Source organism: Chiloscyllium punctatum, chromosome 7 (genome assembly GCF_047496795.1).
Source record: "Chiloscyllium punctatum isolate Juve2018m chromosome 7, sChiPun1.3, whole genome shotgun sequence".
NCBI classification, from domain to species: Eukaryota; Metazoa; Chordata; class Chondrichthyes; order Orectolobiformes; family Hemiscylliidae; genus Chiloscyllium; species Chiloscyllium punctatum.
In genome coordinates this window covers 78,642,703-78,667,831 of record NC_092745.1, presented here as the reverse complement: position 1 = coordinate 78,667,831, position 25,129 = coordinate 78,642,703, and the positions used below count along the sequence as shown (strand labels likewise).

Below are 25,129 nucleotides of genomic sequence, written 5' to 3'. Positions count from 1 at the left end.
TTTAGAAGGATGGGGGATGAATCTTTACAATATAAGATTCTCAGGCAGCAATTGAACAGAAAGGTGAGTGTGTGCACGCACATGCATGTGTATTGAGGGCTGCCAGTAAAACGTTGCTCCTCAATAGCAGACCTGAAAGATTTGGTATGGGGCTACTTCTGCAATCTCAGGCTGCTTCTCCCCTATATGCTGCTGATAGGTATTGATAGGCTCACTAATAAACCTGGCACTCGAAGACTAGTCACCAGTTGGGTGGTGACAGACAGATGGACTGCTTTTTTGCTGGTGTCAGAAGTTGGGTCACCATGCATTTTGCTTCATTGGAGGGGTGGGGAGGGGGCTGTTGGGTTCTTGCCAGGGGACATGCCAAGAGTCAGTAGGGGTATTTTTATCTACAGCTCCCAGACATGCTGAGTGAGTCTAGTCCAAAGGCAAGTGCACCCTTTGCAGTTGACCTCCCACAGGCTGAGGATGGCAGGCACAGTGGCAGTCAAGGGTCCACCATCTCTAGAGTTTTCCAAAAAGGAGACTGCTGGGAGGTCTGAATGTGGTTCCTCCTCCACCTAGGTTCTTGCAATGCCCTGTCTCCTTGTGAAGATGTATCTTGAGTAAGCTCAGGGTCCCTTGACCCCTTTTCACCTTGTGCTTGTGGCTGAGCACCAGTAGATGGAACAATGGAGCATATATTTAGTGTACTCAGAATGATGGAACTGGAGTACCACGGCAGCAACCAACCTGCATGTGGAGGAAATCAAATACTTGCATACCTGAGGCAGCAGAGTCCCATCCATTTTACTGAAATCCTGCAGCCATTTTGCCATATTGCCCAGTACCCTAACAAACATGTGGGCTGCTCCTGTGCCAGCTTGTGTTTTTGCATGAAGTCCCTAATTACCAACACTGTGGGGTCCCCTCACGCCTGGGCCTGAACATGTGCCTGATGTCTGGCAGAGCTCCCAGTGTCCCCAACCTGGGCATTTCTTCCTCAACCAGCGCAGTGCTCACTAACAGCTGCTACTGGCTTTATTCTAGCTAATATTATCTCCAAGCTGGTGATGCTTTTTACTTGGAAATTTCTGCACCCTTACAGGAGTGTTCACCTTCTTTGCCAGCCCAGGGCCAAGATCCTCTCCTTGTAGTAGAAAGGAAATCGATATCTGGCACTCCGCCACCTGTTCTGGCCCTGTTAAAGGCAATTTACTTCTGGAATGAGAGTGGGAGGGATTGAGTGAGATTAACATGGGTAGCATAGTTGTTCGTGCTGTTACAGTTTAGGAAGGGTGGTGAAGTGTCTCAAGTAAAGTGAGTAGGCAGCACAGAAGCCAATTAGGGGATGTGGGAAACTATATGGTTAAGAGTGAGTAAGAGAAGATGTTGCATGCAGTAGTGACAGTGGCAGAGCATGAGCCACGGTGCGAGGTGTGTGCAGTAGCAGAGATACAGTGTGTGTGAGATAGCAGAGAGAAATGGTGGAGTGGAGATGTTCATACACTTTCTGCTTGCATTGCTGGGCAGTCTTCTGCACTGTGGAAACTGCACTGGCCCAGATGGAATCTCTGACCAGGTTGGTAGAGTCTGAGGATGCACCCTCCCTGGTTGTGTTCTGGGAAGTGGACAGCCCTCCTCCATCCCATCTCGTCCATCAGGACCTCCAAGTGCCTGTTGACAATGTAGAATGCCAAATTCTCCCTCTCTGCCTTGCCTGGGGTGAATGTTTGCAACCGTACAGGGCATCTCTGGACTGCCAGAGCTTGACCAGGTACACAATGGCATTTTAAACATTACGTCAGCACTAAGATGCTGCTATATGTTGAATGGGAGATTCAGGGAAACACTGGACAAGAGGGGTATAACAGGCTTGTGGTAGCTAGTTAATGTGACAAATCTCAGACAACTGCATGAGAAAACTTGCTCAGCCCCGCAAACAAAGATCATCTATGAAAGTCACTGAAAATGGCATTTTGCCAAAAGATAGTAAGATTCAGCCCAACAATTCCCCTCATGGGGGAACATAGAACCAGGGGAAACAGTTTCAAAATAAAGTGTCTTTTTTTAAGACAAAGTTGAACATGAATTTTGTTCTCACAAGGTCATTAACATTTGGAGTTATCTGAGAAAGTAATTAAGATTGGTTATTGAACATATTCAAGATTGTGTTTGACGGAATTTTTGATCTATAAAGGAATGGAGTGTTATGGACAGCAGTCAGGAAAAAGGATTTAAAGCTATCATCAGATCAGCTATAATTTGTTGAATGGCGGAACAGACTCTCGCACAAATGGCCTATTCCTATTTTGAAAGGACTCATGCTCATTTTCCTTCGAGAGGGAAAAAGGCAAGGGTGAGGTCATTACTTACCTTAGAAGTGATTTGGTACTGGGTCATTGAAATAGTTTGCTTGTATAATGCCAGATGAAAGGAAGGGATGCATCTGGAAAAGAGTCCTGCTCTATCTTACACAGTGGTTATCAACTCTGTGCAGCAGCGGCATGTTCAACAAAGAAGGTATCAAAAGGCTATAGTAGACAGTCGAGGGAAGCACAAGGGCAGGATGTACTTCCAGGAGTGCAGGGTCTACTGGAACTGTCAAAGCTATCAAGGTCACGATGGAAAACCAGTGCAGAATAGGAGTGAGACTCTTCTTGCAGTGTGCCACAGATATCTGTGCCATGTCATTGGGAAAGTCACAACTCATTCTACTCATAGCCACAACCTAAATGTAGTGCTGGTAGGGTAAAGTGTTGCCTATAACAATTATCTTTGATAAAACAAAGAACCATAGATGCTGGAGATCTGAAACAAACAAAATCAGAATTTTCTGGAGAAACTCAACAGGTCTGGAAACATCTGTGGAGAAAAAGTAGAGTTAACATTTTGAGTCCAGTGGGCAGTTCTGAAGCAGGGTCACTGGACTCGAAATGTTAAACCCTGATTACCTTTGATCTGATTGATTATCTCAGCCATCTCAGTAGGAGTTTAGAGTCAGCCACATTGCTGTGGATTTAGAATCACCTGAAGAGATGGCAGATTTCCTTACCTAAAGGGAGGAAGTTAGTGAACATTCGTGACATCAGAAGGACATTAGTGAACCAAGCGGGCTTTTCCAACAATAACAGTTTCATGATCGCCATCAAAAATACAAGCTTTATAATCCAGCCTTGTTAGCCAAAATCAAGATTCACTTGCTATTATGGTGAGACTTGAACCTATGTCTTGAGAACAATAGCCTGGACCTCTATATCACTGGGGCAGTGACATTACTACTATACCACCATCTTGCCAAAGCCAGTACAGTAAAAGTCATTGTGACTAAATTTCCTCTCAGGTGGATTATTTTAGAGGTCACTTGTGGACATTGATAGCAACTCAGTCAGCTGCACACTGCTGAATCACCCACGGACATAGATGCCCTCATCACTAAAGCTTAAGATTGGAGTTATGTACAGGCCTCCTGGCTGTAGTCTAGATGAGGCACAAAAAATAAATCCAGAGACAGAAAAGCCATGCAAGAAAAACATGATTGAAATAATCATGAGGGATTTCAATATGCAGGTGGACAGGGAAAATCAAGTTGGTAGCAGATTTCAAGAAAAGGAATTCATGGAGTGTCTACTAGATGGTTGATTGGAACAGCTTGTAATTTGATGATTTGTAATGAGGCAGACTGGATTAGGCAACTTAAAGTGAAGGAACCCCCAGGGGGCAGTGACCATAATATGATAGAATTCATTCTGCAGTTTGAGAGGGAGAAACTGGAATCAGATTAATGGCATTACAATTGAGTAAAAGGAAACAACAAAACCATGAGGGAGGAGCTGGCCAGAGTTAATTAGAAAAGGGGACCTTCGCAGAGAAGATGGCAGAGCAGCAATGGCAGGAGCTTCTGGGGGTAATTTGGGAGACTAAGCAGAAATTCATCTTAAGGAAGAAAAAATACACTAAGGGGAGGATGAGACAGCTAAAGCTGCCAAGGGACGTCAGGGACAGCATAAAAGCAAATGATAAAGCATAAAATGTGGTTAAGATTAGTGGAAAGTCGGAGGATTGGGCAGCCTTTAAAAACCTGCAGAGGACAACTGTAAAAGCAAAAAAGGGGGCCAGAAGATGAAATATGAGGGTATGTGAACTTGTAATACAAAAGAAGATTGCAGGAGTTTTTTTTTGACATATAAAAGGCAAAAGAGAGAAACAAGAATGCACATTAGACTACTGGAAAATAAGGCTGGAGAAGCAGTCATGGGGAACAAAGAAATGGTACAGGTACTCAATAGGTACTTTGCATCATGGTGGAAAACTACAATATCATATACAAGAACTTCAAGTGAGTCAGGGAGCAGAAGTGAGTGTAGTGGCCTTCACTAAGGAGAAGGTGCTGGAGAAGCTGAAAAGGTCTGAAGATGAATAAATCACCTGGATCAGATGGACTACACCCAGAGATCTGAAGGAGATGGTCAAGGAGATTGTGGTGATGATAATTCAGTGATCAATCGAGTCAGGCAGGGTGCAAGAGTCCATTATAACTGCTAAAGTTGCAAAGTATTTGGAAGTGCTTGGTAAAGTAGGCCTGAGTTAGCATGGGTTTGTCAAGGGGAGATCATGCATGACAAATCTGTTAGCATTCTTTGAGATGCTAATGAGTAAGTTAGACAAAGGAGAGCAAGTGGATGTGATCTGTTTGGATCTCCAGAAGGCCTTTAACAAGGTGCTGCCCAGGAGGTTACCAAATAAAGTAAGTACCCATGGTTTTCTGGTCAAGGTATTGGTATTGATAGAGAATTAGCTGACTGGCAGATGGTAGACTGTGGGATCAAGGGGTTACTTTCAGGATGGCAGCTGGTGACTGTTGGAGTTCTGCAGGAGCCATTGTTGGGACCAAAACTACTCACATTATACATTAACAATCTGGATGAAGGAAATGAAAGCACTGTTATTAAGTTTGCTGATGACACAAAGATAGGTGGAGGGACAGGAAGTGTTGAGGAGGTGGGAAGACTTGGTAGCAAAAGAAGTAGTGGATGGAATTCAGTGTAGAAAGTGAGAGGTTAGGCACTTTAATAGGAATAGCAGTGCAGTTTATTTTCTAAATGAGGAAATGACCCAAAACTTGGAAGCACAAAGGGACTTCCGAGTCCTATTTCAGGATTCTTTTAAGGTTAACATACAGGTTCAGTGGCAGTCAGGAAGACAAATGTGATGTTGGCATTCATTTTGAGAGTCACAGAGTCCACTTTCAAGGAACTATGCACCTGCACTCCAGGTTTCTTTGTTCAGCAACATTCCCCAGCCCCGACCATTAACTGTCAATCCTGCCTTGGTTTGCCATTCCAAAATGCAACACCTCATATTGATCTAAATTAAATTCCATCTGCCATTCCTCTGAGATAACCTTCTTCACTGTCCATTACACCACCTATTTTTCTGACATCTGCAAACTTACTAACTATAGTTCCCCTTGGATTCAATATGTTCCAACCCTGCCAATCAGTCTACCATGTGGAACCTTGTTGAATGCCTTGCTGAGGTCAATATCGACCATGTCTACCACACTGCCTTCATCAATCTTTTTTTTTAGATTACTTACAGTGTGGAAACAGGCCCTTTGGCCCAACAAGTCCATATTGACCCGCTGAAGCGCAACCCACCCAGACCCATTCCCCTACATTTTACCCCTTCACCTAACACTACGGGCAATTTAGCATGGCCAATTCACCTAACCTGTGGGAGGAAACCGGAGCACCCAGAGGAAACCCACACAGACACAGGGAGAATGTGCAAACTCCACACAGTCAGTTGCCTGAGGCGGGAATTGAACCCGGGTCTCTGGCACTGTGAACCCGGGTCTCTGGCCCACCTTCGTCACCTTTTCAAAAAATTCAAATCAAGTTAGTGAGACATGATTTCCTATGCACAAAGCCATGTTGACTATCCCTAAATTGTCCTTGCCTTTCCAAATGCATGTAAATCCTGTCCCTCAAAATCTCCTCCAACAACTTTAAGGGGGAGGGGGAGCAGCCCGAAGTTGTGGTCCACATTGGCACCAACGACATAGGTAGGAAGAGGGCTGAGGATGTTAGGCAGGCTTTCAGGGAGCTAGGTTGGAAGCTCAGAGTTAGTACAAACAGAGTTGTCGTCTCTGGTTTGTTACCCGTGCCACGTGATAGAGAGTCGAGGAACAGGGAGAGAGAACAGTTAAATGCGTGGCTACAGGGATGGTGCAGGAGGGAGGAATTCCGGTATCTGGATAACTGGGGTTCTTTCTGGGGAAGGTGGGACCTCTATAAACAGGATGGTCTACACCTGAACCTGAGGGGCACCAGTATCCTTGGGGGGAGGTTTGCTAGTGCTCTTTGGGGGGGTTTAAACTAACTCTGCAGGGGCATGGGAACCTAGACTGTAGCTTTAGGGTGCAGGACCTGGAGTGTAGGGAGGTTAGGAACATGGCATCAATTTCAAAGGAGGGTGCCTGTAAACAGGAAAGTGGCTTGAAGTGTGTATACTTCAATGCAAGAAGTATACGAAATAAGGTAAGTGAACTTGCAGCGTGGATTGGTACCTGGGATTTCGATGTTGTGGCTATTACAGAGACGTGGGTAGAACAGGGACAGGATTGGCTGTTGCAGGTTCCAGGGTTTAAATGTTTTAGTAGGGTCAGAGGTGGGGGTAAAAGAGGGGGAGGTGTGGCATTGCTTGTCAAGGATAGTATTACAGCGGTGGAAAGGACGATGGATGAAGACTCGCCATCTGAGGTAGTTTGGGCTGACGTTAGGAATAGGAAAGGTGAGGTCACCCTGTAAGGAGTTTTCTACAGGCCTCCTAATAGTCCTAGAGACGTAGAAGAAAGGATTGCGAGGATGATTCAGGAGAAGAGTGAAAGTAATAGGGTGGTTGTTATGGGGGACTTTAACTTTCCTGATATTGACTGGGAAAGCTATAGCTCGAGTACGTTAGATGGGTCGGTGTTTGTCCAATGTGTGCAGGAGGGTTTCCTGACACAATATGTAGACAGGCCAACAAGAGGTGAGGCCATACTGGATTTTGTTCTGGGTAACGAACCAGGCCAGGTGTTAGAATTGGAGGTAGGTGAGTACTTTGGGGACAGTCACCACAATTCGGTGACTTTTACTCTAGTGATGGAGAGGGATAAGTGTGTACTGCAGGGTAAGAGTTATAGCTGGGGGCAGGGAAATTATGATGCGGTGAGGCATGACTTAGGATGCGTGGCTTGGAAAAGTAGGCTTCAAGGGAAGGGCGCAATTGATATGTGGACCTTGTTCAAGGAGCAACTATTGAGTGTCCTTGATAAGTATGTACCTGTCAGGCAGGGAAGAAAGGGTCGTGTGAGGGAGCCGTGGTTTCGTAAGGAATTGGAATCCCTTGTTAAAGGGAAGAGGGCAGCCTATGTAAAGATGAGGCGTGAAGGATCTGAAGAGAGAGCTAAGAGCAGCAAGGAGGGGACATGAAAAGTCCTTAGTTGGTAGGATTAGGGAAAACCCAAAGGCTTTCTATAGGTATGTCAGGAATAAAAGAATGACTAGGGTAGGAATAGGTCCAGTCAAGGATTGTAGTGGGAAGTTGCGTGTGGAGGCTGAAGAGATTGGGGAGACACTGAATGAATACTTTTCGTCAGTATTCACTCAGGAACAGGACATTGTTGCCGATGTGAATATTGAGTCACAAGTGATTAGAATGGATGGCTTTGAGGTATGTAGGGAAGAGGTGTTGGAAATTCTGGAAAGGGTGAAAATAGATAAGTCCCCTGGGCCTGATGGCATTTATCCTAGGATTCTCTGGGAAGCAAGGGAGGAGATAGCGGAGCCATTGGCCTTGATTTTTATGTCCTCATTGTCTACAGGAAAAGTGCCAGAAGACTGGAGGATAGCAAATGTGGTCCCTTGTTCAAGAAGGGGAGTAGGGATAACCCCAGTAACTATAGGCCGGTGAGTCTCACTTCTGTTGTGGGCAAAGTCTTAGAGAGAATTGTAAGGGATAGGATTTATGAACATCTGGATAGGAATAATGTGATCAAGGCGGCATGGTGGCACAGTGGTTAGCACTGCTGCCTCACAGCGCCTGAGACCCGGGTTCAATTCCCGCCTCAGGTGACTGACTGTGTGGAGTTTGCATGTTCTCCCCGTGTCTGCGTGGGTTTCCTCCGGGTGCTCCGGTTTCCTCCCACAGTCCAAAGATGTGCAGGCCAGGTGAATTGGCCATGCTAAATTGCCCATAGTGTTAGGTAAGGGGTAAATGTAGATGTAGGGGTATGGGTGGGTTACGCTTCGGCGGGGCGGTGTGGACTTGTTGGGCCGAAGGGCCTGTTTCCACACTGTAAGTAATCTAATCTAATCTAATCTAAAAAAGGATAGTCAGCATGGTTTTGTGAAGGGCAGGTCTTGCCTCACAAACCTTATTGAACTCTTTGAGATGGTGACTAAGGAGGTGGACGAGGGTAAAGCAGTAGTTGTGGTGTATATGGATTTTAGTAAGGCGTTTGATAAGGTTCCCCATGGTAGGCTACTGCAAAAAATACGGAGGTATGGCATTGAGGGTGAGTTGGAGGTTTGGATTAGGAATAGGCTCGCTGGAAGAAGACAAGATGGTAGTTGATGGTAAAGGTTCATCTTGGAGTGCAGTTTCTAGCCGTGTTCCGGAATTGAGTTCCGGAGTCCTGAGGTCATGTTGCAGTTGTGTAAGACTCTGGTGCGGCCGCATCTGGAGTATTGTGTGCAGTTTTGGTCGCCATACTATAGGAAGGATGTGGAGGCACTGGAACGGGTGCAGAGGAGGTTTACCAGGATGTTGCCTGGTATGGTAGGAAGATCGTATGAGGAAAGGCTGAGCCACTTGGGGCTGTTTTCATTGGAGAAAGAAAAGGTTTAGGGGTGACTTGATAGAGGTGTACAAGATGATTAGGGGTTTAGATAGGGTTGACCATGAGAACGTTTTTCCACGTATGGAGTCAGCTATTACGAGGGGGCATAGCTTTAAATTAAGGGGTGGTAGGTATAGGACAGATGTTAGGGGTAGATTCTTTACTCAGCGAGTCGTGAAATCATGGAATGCCCTGCCAGTAGGAGTGGTGGACTCTCCCTCCTTTATGGGCATTTAAACGGGCATTGGATAGGCATATGGAGGATAGTAGGCTAGTGTAGGTTAGGTGGGCTTGGATCGGCGCAACATTGAGGGCCAAAGGGCCTGTATTGCGCTGTATTTTTCGATGTTCTACGTTCTATAACTTACCCATCGCTGACATCGAGTTCACCAATCAAAAGTTCCCTAGCTTTTCCTTACCACCTTTCTTAAATAATGGCACCACATTAGCCAACCTCCAGTCTTCCAGCACCTAACCCGTGACTGTCCATAATACAAATATCTCAGCAAAGGGCCGAGCAATCTCTTCCTTAGCTCCCACAAAGTTCTGGGATACATCTGATCAGGTCCCAGGTATTGATCTACCTTTATGCACCTCTTCTGTAACGTAATAAAAATCAAACAATACCAGGTTATAGTCCAACAGGTTTATTGGGGGGTGTGGAGGAGAGTGAGAGTGGAGAGAGAGGGAACAGAGAGAGACGGAGGAGAGAGAGAGAGAGAGAGAGAAAGAGAGGGAGAGGGAAGAGAGAGAGTGGGGGAGGGGAGAGAGAGTGACTGTGTGAGAGAGAGAGAGAGAGAGAGAGAGAGTGAGTGTGAGTATGTGTGTGTGTGTGTCTGGGAGAGGGTCTACCAGCCTTGCCTTTCACCCTAACAGGAACATACCATCTCTAAACTCTTGTTATCTTATTTTTGAAGGCATTCCACTTTCAAACTGTCCCTTTGCCTGTCAGCAGCCTCCGCCCGTCAACTTTTGAAAGTTCCTGCCTAATAATGTCAAAATTGACCTTAATCCAATTTAGAACTTTAACTTTTAGATCAAGGCTATCCTTTCCCATTACTAATTTCATGACTAATAGAATTATGATTGCTGGCTCCAAAAGTGCTCCCCCACTGATATCTGTCACCTACCTGGTCTTATTTCCCAAGAGTTGGTCAGGTTTTGCCCCTTCTCTAGTAGGTCCATTCAGACCCGAATCAGAACATTTTCTTGTACACCCTTAACAAATTCCACTCCATTCAAACCCCTAACACTATGGCAGTCCCAGTCTATGTTTGGACAGTTAAAATCCACTACCATTACAATCCTATTATTCTTACAGATATCTTAGATTTCCTTATATATTTGCTTCTCAATTTCCCACTGACTATTGAGATATTGCATCACAATGCCAATAAGGTGATCATCCATTTTTACTTCTTAGTTCCATCCAAATAACTTGCCTCGACTCCTCCTAGGAATATCCTCCCTAAGTACAACCATAATGTTATCCTTAACCAAAAATGACACTTCCCCTCCACCCCTGCTCCACCTTTGTATCCTTCCTGCTGCCTCTATACCTTGGAGGATTAAGCTACCAGTCCTGCCCCTTCCTGAACCATGTTTCTGTAATCACTATGATATCCCAGTCCCATTTTCCCAACTACACTCATCTGCCAGGCCTCTTGCATTGAAATAAATGCAGTTTAATTTATCAGTCTTACATTGTCCTTTACCATACTCTTGCCTGTCTTGACTGCTTAATTTGCTTCCCTGATTTCTCCACCTCCTGATGCTGCCTGGCTTGCTGTGTTATTCCAGCCTCCTGCCCATCTATCCCTTATCAACTATACCAGCCTCAGACTTACCTATTTTCTCACTATCTCTTTAGGGCCCACCACCTCCCTACTACACTATTCCCCCCGTACTAGTTTAAAGCCTCCTAAGTAGCACTAGCAAATCTCCCCACCAAGATCTTGATCTCTTTCCAATTCCTGTCTTTCTCACATAGTCACTTCCACACCAGAAGTGATCCCATTGGTCCAAAAATGTGATTCCTTGCCCCTTACACCAGCTCCTTAGCCATACATTCATCTGCACTCTCACTACCACATGGCACTAGGAGTAATCCAGATATTAATATCCTCAAGGACCTATTTTATAATCTCCTTCCTAACTTCTCATATTTTCTCTGCAGATCCTTGTCCCTTTCTCTATCTACGTCTTTGGTACCAATGTGTACAATGACCTTCTGCTGGTCAGAACTTTTCAGAACTTTCTATATCTGCTCTGAGACATCCTTGACCCTGGTATCAGGGAGGCAACACATCATTCTGATGTCTCACTGGTGACTTCCCCTGACTAGACAGTCAACTATCACAATCAATCACTTGGAACCTGATATACTCCTGTAGAGCCAGTCAGAAATATAGCTGTCAGTGCTATGGGCTAGAAACAAGAGTAGGGATATATGGCTGAGGTTCTGATCAAGTCACACTTGATGCTTTTTGAGCAGACTTGGGACCCATATCTGAGAAAGGATACATTAGAATTGGAGGGGATTCAGAAGAGGTTTCCAGCCAAGGACGAAGGACTTGTCATATGAGGAATGAATGAGGTTTCTGGGTCTGTACAGAATGGAGTCTAGAAGCATGAGGTGGGAGATATCGTTGAAATTTACAGAATACTGTAAGGCCTGAATAGAGTGGACATGGAGAAAATGTTTCCATGAGTAGGGCACAGCCTCAGAGAGAAGGCTGTGGAAGTCGTCATTGAGTGTATTTAAGACAGAAATGGATAGGTTTTTAATTAGTAAGAGGATCAAAGATTACGGAGAAAAGGCAAGAGAATAGGGTTAAGAAACATATCAGCCATGAAACATATCAAATGGTGGAACAGACTCGATGGGTTGAATGGCCTAATTCTGCTTCTATATCTGATGGGTCAGCTATATTAAAAGATCGAGCCTGTGACTCTGCAAAACATCACCTATGTTGCCTGCCATCTTCATTCAAATTGTGATTGAACAATGGAAATTGAATATGGCTGTGACCACACCTGGAGTTGGCTCTTCATAAATTTTTTTTCCCCATTTCAATGAATTTACATCAAAATTATAAACAAAACTTCTCATGTTCAACATTGATGCATGTTTTAAATGGCATATGCTAGCAAACAGAATGCCGAGAAACCTCATAAATGTATAAAAGTGGTTGCTAGTAACATAGAAGATGGAAGGTTACAGTTCAGTACAGGCCCTTCGGTCATCAATGTTGCACTGACCTGTGAAATTAATCTGATGCCCATCTAACTTCCAACATTCCATTATTACACATATGTATGTCCAATGCCCATTTAAATGCCATAACGTTGGCAAGCCTACTGCTTCTGTAGGCAGGCCATTCCACGCCCCTACTACTCTCTGAGTAAAGAAACTACCCTGATATCTGTCCTAAATCTATAACCCCTCAATTTAAACCTATGTCCCCTCATGTTAGCCTCAACCATCCGAGGAAAAAGGCTCTCACTGTCCACCCTATCTAACCCTCTGATTATCTGATATGTCTCGATTAAGTCACCTCTCAACCTCTCACCTCTCAGCCTTCTCTCCAATGAAAACAGCCTCAATTCCCTCAACCTTTCCTCGTAAGACCTTCCTTTCATACCAGGCAACATCCTAGTAAATCTCCTCTGAACCCTTTCCAAAGCTTTCATATCCTTCTTATAATGCGGTGACCAGAACTGTACTCAATACTCCAGGTACAGCCTTACCAGTGTCTTGTACAGCTGAAGCATGACCTTTTGGCTCCTATACTTAATCCCCCTACCAATAAATGCCAACACACCACATGCCTTCTTAACAACCCTATCAACTGGGGTGGCAACTTTCAGGGATTTATGTGCTTGGACACCAAGATCTCTCTGTTCATCTACACTGCCAAGACTTTTACCATTAGCCCAGTACTCTGCATTCCTGTTATTTCTTCTGAAATGAACTATCTCACACCTTTCTGTATTAAACTCCATTTGCCACTTTTCAGCCCAGCTCTGCATTTTATCTATGTCCCTTTGTAACCCACAACAACCTTTAGCACTGTTCACAACTCTGCCTATCTTAGTGTCATCTGCAAATTAACTAACCCATCCTTCTACGTCCACATCCAGATCATTTATAAAAATGACAACAGCAGTGGCCCTAAAACAGATCCTTGCAGCACGCCACTGGTAACTGAGCTCCAAGATAAACATTTCTCATCAACCACCACCCTCTGTCTTCTTTCAGCTTTCAATCCCGAAACTCCATATTTTGAGCAATAGCCTACCGAGTGGAACTTTTTCAAATGCCTTACTGGAATCCATATACACAACATCAACCTTCTCGAAGAACTCAATAAGGTTAATGAGGCATGACCTACTCTTCAGAAAAAAACGGTGTTGATTATCCCGAGTCAACTTATTCCTTTCTAGATGATTATAAACCCTATCTCTCGTAACCTTTTCTAACACCTTACCCACAACTGAAGTAAGGCTCACTGGCCTATAATTACTAGGGTTGTCATGACTCCCTTTCTTAAACAAAGGAACAATATTTGTTATCCTCCAGTCTTCTGGCACTACTCCAGTCGACAGTGATGACATAAAGATCAAAGCCAAAGCCTCTGCAATTTCCTCCCTAGCTTCCCAGAGAATTCGAGGATAAATGCCATCCAGACCGGGGTCCTATCTATTTTCAGATCTTCCAAAATTGCTAAAGTCTCCTCTTTGTCAACCGCAATCCCATCTAATCTAGTAGCCTATATCTCCGTATTCTCACTGACATTGTCCTTTTCCAATGTGAATACTGACGAAAGTATTCATTAAGTATTTCCCCTATGTCCTCAGATTCCACACACAGCTTTCCACTACTATCTTTGATTAGCACTCATCTTACTCTAGTCATTCTTTTATTCCTGACATACCTATAGAAACACTTAGGGTTTTCTTTGATCCTATCTGCCAACAATTTCTCTTTCCCTGCGGTATATACATATCCCTGCCCATTGCTATTGTAAACATAACCAAATTGTGGTTACTATCACCAAAGTGCTCACCTACCTCCATATCCAACACCTGGCCAGGTTCATTCCCCAGTACCAAATCCAATATGGCTTCACCCCTTGTTGGCCTGTCTACATACTGTGTCAGAAAACCCTCCTGTACACATTGAACAAAAACTGACCCATCTAAACTACTTGAACTATTGTACTCCCAGTCAATATTGGCTCCCCCATAACAACTACCATGTTACTCTCGCTCTTATCGAGCATCATCTTTGCTATCCTTTCCTCTACATCCCTGGAATAATTTGGAGGCCTATAGAAAACTCCCTACAGGGTGACCTCTCCTTTCCTGTTTCTAACCTCAGTCCAAACTACCTCAGTGGATGAGTCCTCAAATATTATTTCAGCTACTGTAGTACTACCCTTGATTAACAATGCCACACCCCCCGCCCCCCAGTCCCCACCCTTCCCCCAATGCCCCCCCCCCCACCCATGCCCACCCCCACCCCCACCTTTTACCATCTTCTCTGCTCTTACTGAAACATCTAAATCCTGGAGTCTGCAATAACCATCCCTGTTCCTCCTCTAGCAATGTCTCTGAAATGGCCACAACATCAAAATCCCAGGTACCAAACTATGCTAGTTCACCCACCTTACTCCAGATGCTCCTGGCATTGAAGTAGACACATTTCAAACCAACACCCTGATTGCTGGTGCCCTCTCATGATCTTGTAAAGCCATCCATGACCTCACTAACCTCAACCCCTTTACACTGGAACTACAATTCAAGTTCCCATTCCCCTGCTGCATTAGTTTAACATCCCCCCACCCCCGAAGAATATCAGCAAACTCTCCCCCGCCAGGATATTTGTACCCCTCTGGTTCAGGTGAAGATCATTGTGTTTGTAGAGGTCCTACCTTCCCCAGAAAAAGCTCCAATTATCCAAGAATCCAATGCCCTCCCTCCTGCACCCCATCCCTGCAGCCATGTGTTCAGCTCCTCTCTCTCCCTGTTCCTCGCTTCACTCGCACATGGCACAGACAACAAATCAGAGCTAACAACTTTGTTTGTTCTAGATCTAAGCTCCCTGAATTTCTGCCTTAGATCACAACCTTTCTCCCTACCTACATCAATGGTGCCTATGTAGACCATGACTTGGGGCTGCTCCCCCTCCCCGTCAAGGATTCCAAAAACATGATCCGAGATATAATGAACCCTGGTACCTGGGAGGCAACACACCAATCATGAGATCATGAGTCTCTCTCATTCCCACAAAACCTCCTATCTGTCCCCCTAACTATGGAGTCCCCAATGACTAAAACTCTGCTCCTTTTCCCCTTTCCCCTCTGAGCAACGGGGACAGACTCTGAGCCAGAGACCTGTGGCCTATTGCTTACCTCTGGTAAGTCGTTCCCCCCCCTCCAATAGTATCCAAAATGGTATACTTGTTGTTGAGGGGAACCACCACAGGAGATCCCTGCAGTGCCTGCCGGCTCCCTTTCCTATCCCTGATGGTAACCCATCTACCTTCTTCACGTTGGTGTGGAGTAACTACCTCCCTGTAACTCCTCTCACTAATCCCTCCACCTCCTGAATGGTCTGAAGTTCATCCAGTTCCAGCTCCAGTTCCCTAACACAGTTCTCGAGGAGCTGGAGTTGGGTGCACTTTCCACAAATGAAGGTAGCTGGGCCACTAGAGGTGTCCTAACCTCCATTCCCACTATTCTAAATTCTGAAATAGACCGCTGAAAATAATAAAACACCAAAGAAAAGACTTGTCACTTTACCAACTGACACACAGAACTTTATTTTTGGTTAGAGAGGTGGATGGGTGGGAGACACTATCCGAGTGGTGTTTTGGGGTAAAGCAACTGCCCAAATATGCCCAAAACTGACCTCTCCGACTGCTCCAGGAATTGAAGAACAGTAAGAGAATGAATTGCTAACTTTATTATATTGTATGTAATTAAATGGGAATAAAATATCATTAATAAAGATTTTTTAAAAAAAAACAAATAACTGAACTTATCATCTTTCAGGATTCTCATGTTCCCTTATGGGAAAAATATTCATTTTACGCAGAGCCTCATCTGAAGTTGTAAGATTTGACATTAGACCAATTTTTAATCATTATTCAACTTAAATGAGGTGCACGCAACAGTTCCAAAATCTGAAGGCTGTTATTTTTTAGAAAACTCTTTTAAAGGGTGAGTTATGTTTCACAAATATTGGATGAGTACTCAGCATGAGGCCATTTTGAAACTTAACTGTGGAGTTTCAGACCAATCATTGAGGTTCAATAACTCTCTCTTACTACCTTTCTCTTCTTTTTGTTTTTCTTCTGCCGGGGCTATTCTGTCTTTTGCGAGTCATAGAGATGTTCAGCAGGGAACCATGGAGTATTCCTTTAGAAGTAATTAAGTGTATGTTGAAATCCCATTAGAAGCATTTTTCAATTAAATACCTAATTTTAAACCTACAGTTCACACTTAATGCCTAGAATGCTTTTTTACAAAGTTGTAAAACATATTTAGGGTAGAAATAGATTTTTAAATGTTAAATAGTAGCCCTTTAGGCATGATATAAGTGGCTACTGTGTATGACATATTCCCCTGGAGGGGCTCAGGAACGTGGCAAGAAGAGCGAATGATTGCATACATTGGTTCTGGACCTTCCTTCTCATCTCTTTAGCAATGAAGTACTGAATGAATAGATCCGCTCGGGACTTTATTGATTCACCAGCAATTACAGTCCTAAAGTAATTAACATCCCTTTCAGGGCCCAGACTCTCCAGTGGCCCAATAGGGCCTACTTTCAGGAAAAGCAAGAAAAATAGATAATTGAGGGATACCTACATTCCTGGTTGGGGTAGGTAAGCTCAAACCTGGGTCCAGGATACAGGATCAGGTACAGGATCCTCACAGTGGGACACAAGGGAATGGCTGACGGAAACAACGTGCTCCCCTCTCCCTCATGAGAAATAAAATGAAAAGGTTTATCTTCTCACTACTGCATTGCCTGAAGGCTGCTGACTTCTAATTGGACGGCAGGTTGTGGTGAGGTGGGACACCACCAAGTCCTATGATCGCTTTAAAAACTCTTAAGAAGCTGATGAGATCTCAAAACAGCCATTAGTCTGCGAAAGAGTAGCAGAGCATCTGAAAGTGCCGTTTCTACAACCAGAAGCCAGGAACCTTCTCTCTATATCAAACTCAGTGTTCTACTGAATCCATCTGTGGAAGATGCCTCCAGCTACTCAACTTCAGAAGCCATGCAACTGCTGAATTCTGACTTACAACCCCTTCGTTTTGAAAGAAAAGCCTTCAAGCAGCCAGGCTTGGAATAAACTAACTGGAGACTTCTACCTTCTATCTACATTTACTTTTAATCTTTGTTTCTCTACTTTATTTAATAACTGTGCCACGTTGCTTTCCTTCTAAACTTACAGAAATAGTTGCACATTAACCTTTAATCTGGTTTTTAAAATGAAAGCATTGCTGTTTACCTTTAATTTGGACCACTCAAACTAAATGGGAGCTGTACGAACGCAATTAATTCACAGTTCACTAATTATGTTGCAGACCTGCCTTGTAGTCATGAAACTACTTCAAGTATACGAATAGGAAGAAGACATGAGGGGCTGCTGTCTGTATGCCCCGTGCTTATGGGGAACTCTGCTGTAGAATCTGGTGCTGAAATAAATTGGGGTCCCTCAAGCATGGAAGGAAGAGGAAAGCCTCTCCAACAAGTAAGCATGAATTAAGGTGGTCAGGGAAGTCGGGAACAGAAGTATGGACCCTCTAACCTGGAGACTGTGCAATAAAAGAATCCAAGACATCAGGATGCATGAAAGGCGATTGCCTTGACATTCACAAGTGCCAAGCTTCATGGTTTGACACTACATTTCCCTGCTCAACTATCCTCACATCAACAAACTTGCATCCCCAAATCATTTTTTACTTTTCCTTGAGACAACTCACACCTCTCTCTGAGCAGCCAACAACCATTCCAGCCTTATTTTTTTGCTTTCTTGTATTCATGATACTCAGTCACCCTCCACAAGTGTTGTATTTTCCTCCTCACTATAAAAATCATTCAGAATATTCACATCTCTCTGATTTCTCTCCTAGCAGGAGACATATGAGTGCACAACTTGACAAGACTTAGAAGCCATGATGAATCAGGGGAACTGATGAGTGATTGTGGCCATTAGTAACACAGTCCAAAGATATGCAAATGAGGTGGGGCTGGGAGGGAATGTAGCTGAGAGTGCGATAGGTAGATGAAGGTGGGGGTAGTGGTGATAGGTCGGAGAGGATGGTGGAGTGGATAGATGGGAAGGAAGATTAATAGGTAGGACAGGTGATGAAGGCAGTGCTGGGTTAGAAGGTTGGAACTGGGATAAGGTGGAGTGAGGGGAAATGAGGAAACTGTTGAAGTCCACATTGATCCAGTGTGGTTAGAGCGTCCCAAAGCAGAAGATGGCGTGTTCCTCCACAAGGTGTTGGGTGGTTTGGCGGAGGCCTAGCACCTGCATGACCGTGGCGGAGTTAAAGTGTTAAGCCAAGTGGTGGTGGGGCTGCTTCATGCGTGTGTCTCGGAGATCTTCTCGGAAGCATTCTGCAAGTAGGCGTCCTGTCTTCCCAATGTAGAGGAGACCACATCGGGAGCAACAGATACAGTAAATGACATGTGTGGAAGTACAGGTAAATCTATGATGGATGTGGAAGGCTCCTTTGGGACCTTGGATGGAGGTGAGGGAGGAGGTGTGGGCACAGATTTTGCAGTTCTTGTGGTGGCAGGGGAAGGTGCCGGGAGGGAAGGGTGGGTTGGTAGGAGGGGCGTGGACCTGACAAGAGAGTTGCAGAGGGAATGGTCTTCACAGAATGTCGATAGGGGTGGGGAGGGAAATATACCTTTGGTGGTAGGGTCCGTTTGTAGGCAGAAATGATATGATATATCAGGTGGAAGGTGAGGACCAGGGGGTTCTGTCGTTGTTGCGGTTGGAGGGGTGGAGTTTGAGCAGAGAGGTACACGAAGCGGATGAGATGCGCTGGAGGGCATCATTGGCCACAGAGTCATAGAGGTGTACAGCACAGAAACAGACTCTTCAGTCCAATTCCTCCATGCCGACCTGATAACCCAACCCAATCTCATCCCACCAAACCCTTCCTATTCATATACCTATCCAAATGCCTCTTAAATGTTGCAATTGTACCAGCCTCTACCACTTCCTCTGGCAGATATTCCATACACGTACCACCCTCTGCGTGAAAACGTTGCCCCTTAGGTCTCTTTTATATCTTTCCCCTCTCACCCTAAACCTATGCCCTCTTGTTCTGGACTTTGTCCATTTATCCTATCCATGCCTCTCATGATTTTATAAACCTCTATAAGGTCACCCCTCAGTCTCCGACGCTCCAGGGAAAACATCCCCAGCCTATTCAACCTCACCCTATAGCTCAAATCCTCCAACCCTGGCAGCATCTTTATAAATCTTTTCTGAACCCTTTCAAGTTTCACCAACCTTTCTGATAGGAAGGAGACCAGAATTGCATGCAATATTCCAACAGTGACCTAACCAATGTTCTGTATAGCCGCAGCATGACCTCCCAACTCCTGTACTCAATACCCTGACCAATAAAGGAAAGCATACCAAACGCCTTCTTCACTATCCTATTTACCTGCGACTCCACTTTCAAGGAGCTATGAACCTGCACTCCAAGGTCTCTTTGTTCAGCAACACTCCCTAGGACCTTACCATTAAGTGTTTAAGTCCTGCTAAGATTTGCTTTCCCAAAATGCAGCACCTCACATTTATCTGAATTAAATTCCATCTGCCACTTCTCATCCCATTGGCCCATCTGATGAGGAGCCTGTTGTAATCAGAGGTAACCTTCTTCGCTGTCCACGACACCTTCAATTTGGGAGGGGAAATTGTGCTCCTTAAAGAAGGAGGCCACCTGGTGTGTTCTATGGTGGAATTGGTCCTCCTGGAGGCGGAGGAATTGGGAATAAGGAATAGCATTTTTACAGGAGGCAGGTTTAGATGAGGTATAGTCCAGGTAGCTGTGGGAGTCAGTGTGTTTGTAGAAGCTATCAATGCTGAGTCAGTCACCTTGATGGAGATGCAGAGGCTCAGGAAGGGGAGGGAGGTGTCCAGGATGGTCCAGGTGAACTTATGGTGGAATGTGTTGTGAAATTGATGAACTGTTCAACCTCCTTGTGGGAGCACGAGGTGGCACCAATAAAATGTAACAGAGGAAAAGGTGGGGAATGATGCTGGTGTAGCTGCGGAAGATGGCCTGTTCCACGTAACCGAAAAGAGATAGGCATAGCTGGGGCCCATGCGGGTGCTGATGGTTACCCCTTTAGGTCTGCAGGAAGTGGCAGGATTCAAAGGAGAGATGATTAAAGGTGAGGACCAGTTCAGCCAAACGAATGAGAGTGTCAGTGGAAGGATACTGGTGGGGAAGCAAGGAGAGGAAGAAATGAAGGGTTTGGATGCCTTAATCATGGTGGATAGATGTGTATAGGGACTGGATGTCCATGGTGAAGATGAGGTGTTGGGGGCCGGGACAACAAAAGTCATGGAGGAAGTGGAGAATTTGGGTGGTGTCCTGAGTGTAGGTAGGAAGTTCCTGGACCAGCAGGATAGGACAGTATCAAGGTATGTGGAGATGATGTCGGTGGGGCAGGAGCAGGCAAAGATGATAGGCCAGCCGGGGCAGTCAGGTTTGTGAATCTTGGGTAGATGGTAGCACCGGGGTAGGGGTGGGGGGGGGGGGTGGAAGCTGTGAGTGAGAGATCCTCTGAGGTGTTGAGGTTGTGTATGGTTTGGGAGATGATGGTTTGGTGATCAGAGGTGAAGTAATGGTCAAGGGGGCAGTAGGAGGAGGTGCCTGTGAGTTGGTGCCTGGCTTCAGCGGTGTAGAGGTCGGTGCGTGCCAGACTACCACTGTGCCCCCTCCCTTGTCCGTTGAGGTTGGAGTGGATGAGGGAGGTGGGCAGGTTGAGGCGGTCAATGTCCTGGTGGCTGTTGGAAATAAAGAGATCACTTAGAAAATATCTTCAATGAAACCAGTAAGAGGGCAGAACAAAGTTGGGATTCTAACCCAATGTCACTTTTACAGGACTGGAAAACATCAATGGCTTTGTCCTCATTATATATATTTGATTGAGAGCCTAGTCCGATAAGAGCGTAAACTCAAAAGGATAATGAACAGAAGACAATTCGTAAGAGTGAAGAGAATTGTTGATTTTGCTTAACTAACGCCATTGAGTCAGTACAAAAGGTATCAATCATGCAAGTCATTCTTTCTGTGGTCTCTTTGTCAATGTCTGACTGTTTATTTGAATAAGATTAAAAAGTGTGAAGTATATGGACCTTGATTCCTAATGCTTTAATAGCCTGTCTGATGGATATTTTTATAGAGTTATAAACTGCAAATCTACTTTTAAAGAATTCTGAAAATTTTCTTTTTTTCTCAGTAGTTCTCTTTTGCCATGTTATTATATGGCTCATTGGTCATGCACATTCATCCATACTGGAGGGGATAAGTGTTAGCATTAAATTGGTATGGAGAGCATGGGGTCAAGGATCAGCATCTTTGAACTTACCTTTCAAGAGGTTCCCAAATCCAGTCTATGTGTCACCAATGCTCTGTGCTTTCACCATGAGTCATAGAGAAGCAAGCACAACTCTGAGAATTGCAGGAAGCTAGGAGGTGCCACCTTGCAAAGGGGCTGGCCAGGTAGGGAATGCAGGGTATAGGATTGTCACTGGCTCTTTTATTCAGGATATGGAGGTGTCTGTGTTGGACTGGGGTGGACAAAGTCAGAAGTCACACGTCACCAGGTTATAATCCTCACTACACCTGACAAAGAGCGTGTGTTCTAAATGCCTGTAATTTCAAACAAACCTATTGGACTCTGACCTGGTGTCATGCGACTTCTCTCATTTATTCAGCACTGGAAAACTAAAATGCCCAACACTGGAAATAGGGACAAGAGTATTTGATCGAGTCCCATCACCATTTTAAATAACTCGGAGTCGTTCCCTAATTCAGCAGAAGTCCAGTCCTGAGTTGCTGAACATAAAATATGCAATAGACATCAGGCTTTACAATATTATTCCTTATATTATAATGCTCCAAATCTTCAGATCTGGGTCAGAATTCCTATTTCCAAACCAGATTAGACAAAATGTTTCATAGCTACCCGCCTACCAATGGAGAATTCTTCCAAAATCAGCAAGTGCAGTATCCTAAAAGACAGTAATGGAGAGAATCTTTATAGACTGCACGCTTTTTATGTCACTAGCTAAGTATGCCCAAAGTCTCTTTGAGAAACTACGGAGCAAAGAAGAGTCTTTGGTGGCAGCTGGGCGAGCAGGTCAGGTGATAGAATGGGAGTGGCAGGTAGGTGAGACAGTGGACAAGCTGGATTACCAGGCAGTTGGTTGGTAGATAGAGTAGATGGATTGGACCTGGGGAAAGGCTTTGGTTTTTCAAATTGGGGGCTTCAGGGAGGATTGCTGGAGGGTTTTTGGGTGCAGGGAGCGGGTTAGATTGTGGGGAGGGGTTTGGAGAGGGGAAAGATTTGGAGGGTCAGTTATATATTCACACAGATGTTACAAATCACTTTTCATCTAACATTTTCTGCATAACTATCTAGAGAACAAAGTTGAAACCCTCAATCATGGAATCATAGAATCCCTACAGTGTGGAAACAGACTGTTTAGCCCAACAAGTCCACACCGACCCTCTGAAAAGTAACCTACCCAGACCCATTCCCCTAACCTATTATCCTACATTTACCCCAGACGAATGCACCTTCCCAACTCACCCTTAAACACTATGGGCAATTTAGCAGGGTCAATCCACCGAACCTACACACAGAATCATAGAGATGTATAAGACAAAAACAGACCCTTCGGTCCAACTCGTCCATGCTGACCAGATATCCCAACCTAATCTAGTCCCATTTGCCAGCACTTGGCCCATATCTGTCTAAATCCTTCCTATTTGTATACCCATTCAGATGCCTTTTAAATGTTGCAATTGTACCAGCCTCTACCACTTCCTCTGGCAACTCATACCATACACGTACCGCCTTCTGCATGAAAAAGTTGCCCCTTAGGTCTCTTTTATATCTTTCCCCTCTCACCCTAAACCTATGCCTCTAGTTCTGGACTCCCCCACCCCAGAAAAAAGACTTTGTCTATTACCCTATTCATGTCCCTCATGATTTTATAAACCTCTATAAGATCACCCCTTAGCCTCCAACACACCAGGGCAAACAGCCCCAACCTATTCAGACTCTTCCTATAGCTCAAGTCCTCCAACCCTAGCAACATTCTTGTAAATCTTTTCTGATCCCTTTCAAGTTTCACAACATCCTTCTGATAGGAAGGTGACCGGAATCGCACACATTATTCCAAAAGTGGCCTAACTCAGAGTTGGAGATATCTTTGGATAGTTCCAAATGCAGAGTAATTCACATTCAAAGTTTTCTTGCCAAATCCCACCTAGTCAGTGTATCAAGGTCTCTGGGGGGGGGGGGGGGGGGTCTCAGTGTATATCTTTGGAGAATGTCTAATCTTGAACAACCTAGAGAATGGATGATTTAGGCCAATATACAACAGATTCCTTTTCCAGTAGTAAAATGTCACTGGCTATTGTTAGTGGCACCTGATCCATACAAGTCAACTTCTATTCATCATTCCTTACCAGCTCTGTGAATTCATTACTGCCCAGATCCAATCGATCTATCTGTGTCAGCCTGTGCATTGACCTGTAGCAAATGAAAATATAAGAATTAAAATTTACATGTCTTGTCATTTTGGTTGGTTCAAGACCCTTAACTACTTAAATACACAAAATTGGATGTCATGACTGGATATGTGGGAAAGAAAATATAACATGAAACTTTGCATTTATACCTCTTGCACATCCTCAAGCCATCTCAGAGTTTCACAGATGAGTTCAAATGCTGTTCTTGATGTTGCAAAGGCAAGACTGGCAGCAAATTTGTCCACATTGTCCCACAAACAATCGTGAAATATACGCCCCGTTAATCTGATTTTGTGAGCATTAATCGAGGGAAAAATATTTGCAATGTGGAAAAAAAAGTCAATCTGCAGTCAACAAATTCATTAAAGAGGTAACTGATATAGTTTACCAACTCAAGAATCTCCATCAATATTATCTGGAGAACCAATAAAAGGAAAGAGAAATAAAAAGAATTTTTAAAATCTGCAAAAGGCAGACATCCTAAGGAAAAATAGAGTGTAACTCGGCAGTAACAAAGGAAAAAGATTGAATTAGATTTTCAACTTTTTGCCTGGGATTCCAATAATTTCAATGATGAACAGTCCGTCTGTAAAGCCAGTGCTGTAGCCAAAAAACAAGTTAACGATTTGCCACAACGATACTTATTTACCACACTGATAATATCCTTTATCAGAATATTAGGAAAAGCAATGCATTTGAAATTTCAAAAATGAAAGGGCATCATTGTCCTTTTCAAATGACGGTGTTTCCAAAGTCAACCCTTTTATAGCTTGCACTATACAGCTAACTGTAATTATTTATGTAAATGAGGTTAGATATTTCATGGATTGTAATCAAAAGAATCTAACTTTGAATCACAAAAGATAATGTTGGTCAAAGAGGTAGGTTTTAGGGTGCATTGTATAAGAGGAATGGTGGAGAAAGTGATTTTAGGAAGGATTTCCAGATCTTAGAATTATACGATCCAGAAGGGGCCCTTCTGCCCATCGAGGTCCATCCTCCCAAAAATGTACTACGACCTATACTATCCCACTTTCCCACACCAGGCCCATAGCCTTGAATGTTATGACACTACTGGCGCTGATCCAAAGTTTAAAGGTTGTGATGTTTCCCACCTCAACTGCCCTCCCAGGCAGTGCATTCCAGCCCCCCCCCCCCCCCCCCCCCCCTCCCCACCCCCCCACCACCACCCTCTGGACGAAAAGGCTTTCCTCAAACTCCTCTAAACCTCCCATCTTTCATTTTAAAATTATGCTGCCTTGTCATTGACCTTTCAACTATGGGGAACTGCTGTTTTCTGTTCACCCTGTCCAGATCTTAGCACCTACACAGCTGCATAATAGCTGTCAATGGTGAAGTGATTAAAATCAGAAATGTGCAAAAGGTCAGAGTTGGAGGAGTTCGCAGATCTGGGAAGAAAAGGGTTGTAGAACTGGAGTATGCTATA

At 44.4% G+C, this 25,129-nt stretch overlaps 1 protein-coding gene across 18 annotated transcripts in view; it reads right to left on the bottom strand.

Annotated features, from left to right (window-relative positions):
• Nucleotides 1-25,129, bottom strand: part of lrrc7 (leucine rich repeat containing 7) — a 617,417-nt gene that overhangs the window by 217,395 nt on the left and 374,893 nt on the right. For all 18 annotated transcript variants that reach the window (XM_072574143.1, XM_072574142.1, XM_072574141.1 and 15 more), the window contains one exon: nucleotides 23,620-23,683. In XM_072574143.1, the coding sequence (XP_072430244.1) occupies nucleotides 23,620-23,683 (64 nt within the window). The remainder of the gene's footprint in view (nucleotides 1-23,619; nucleotides 23,684-25,129) is intronic.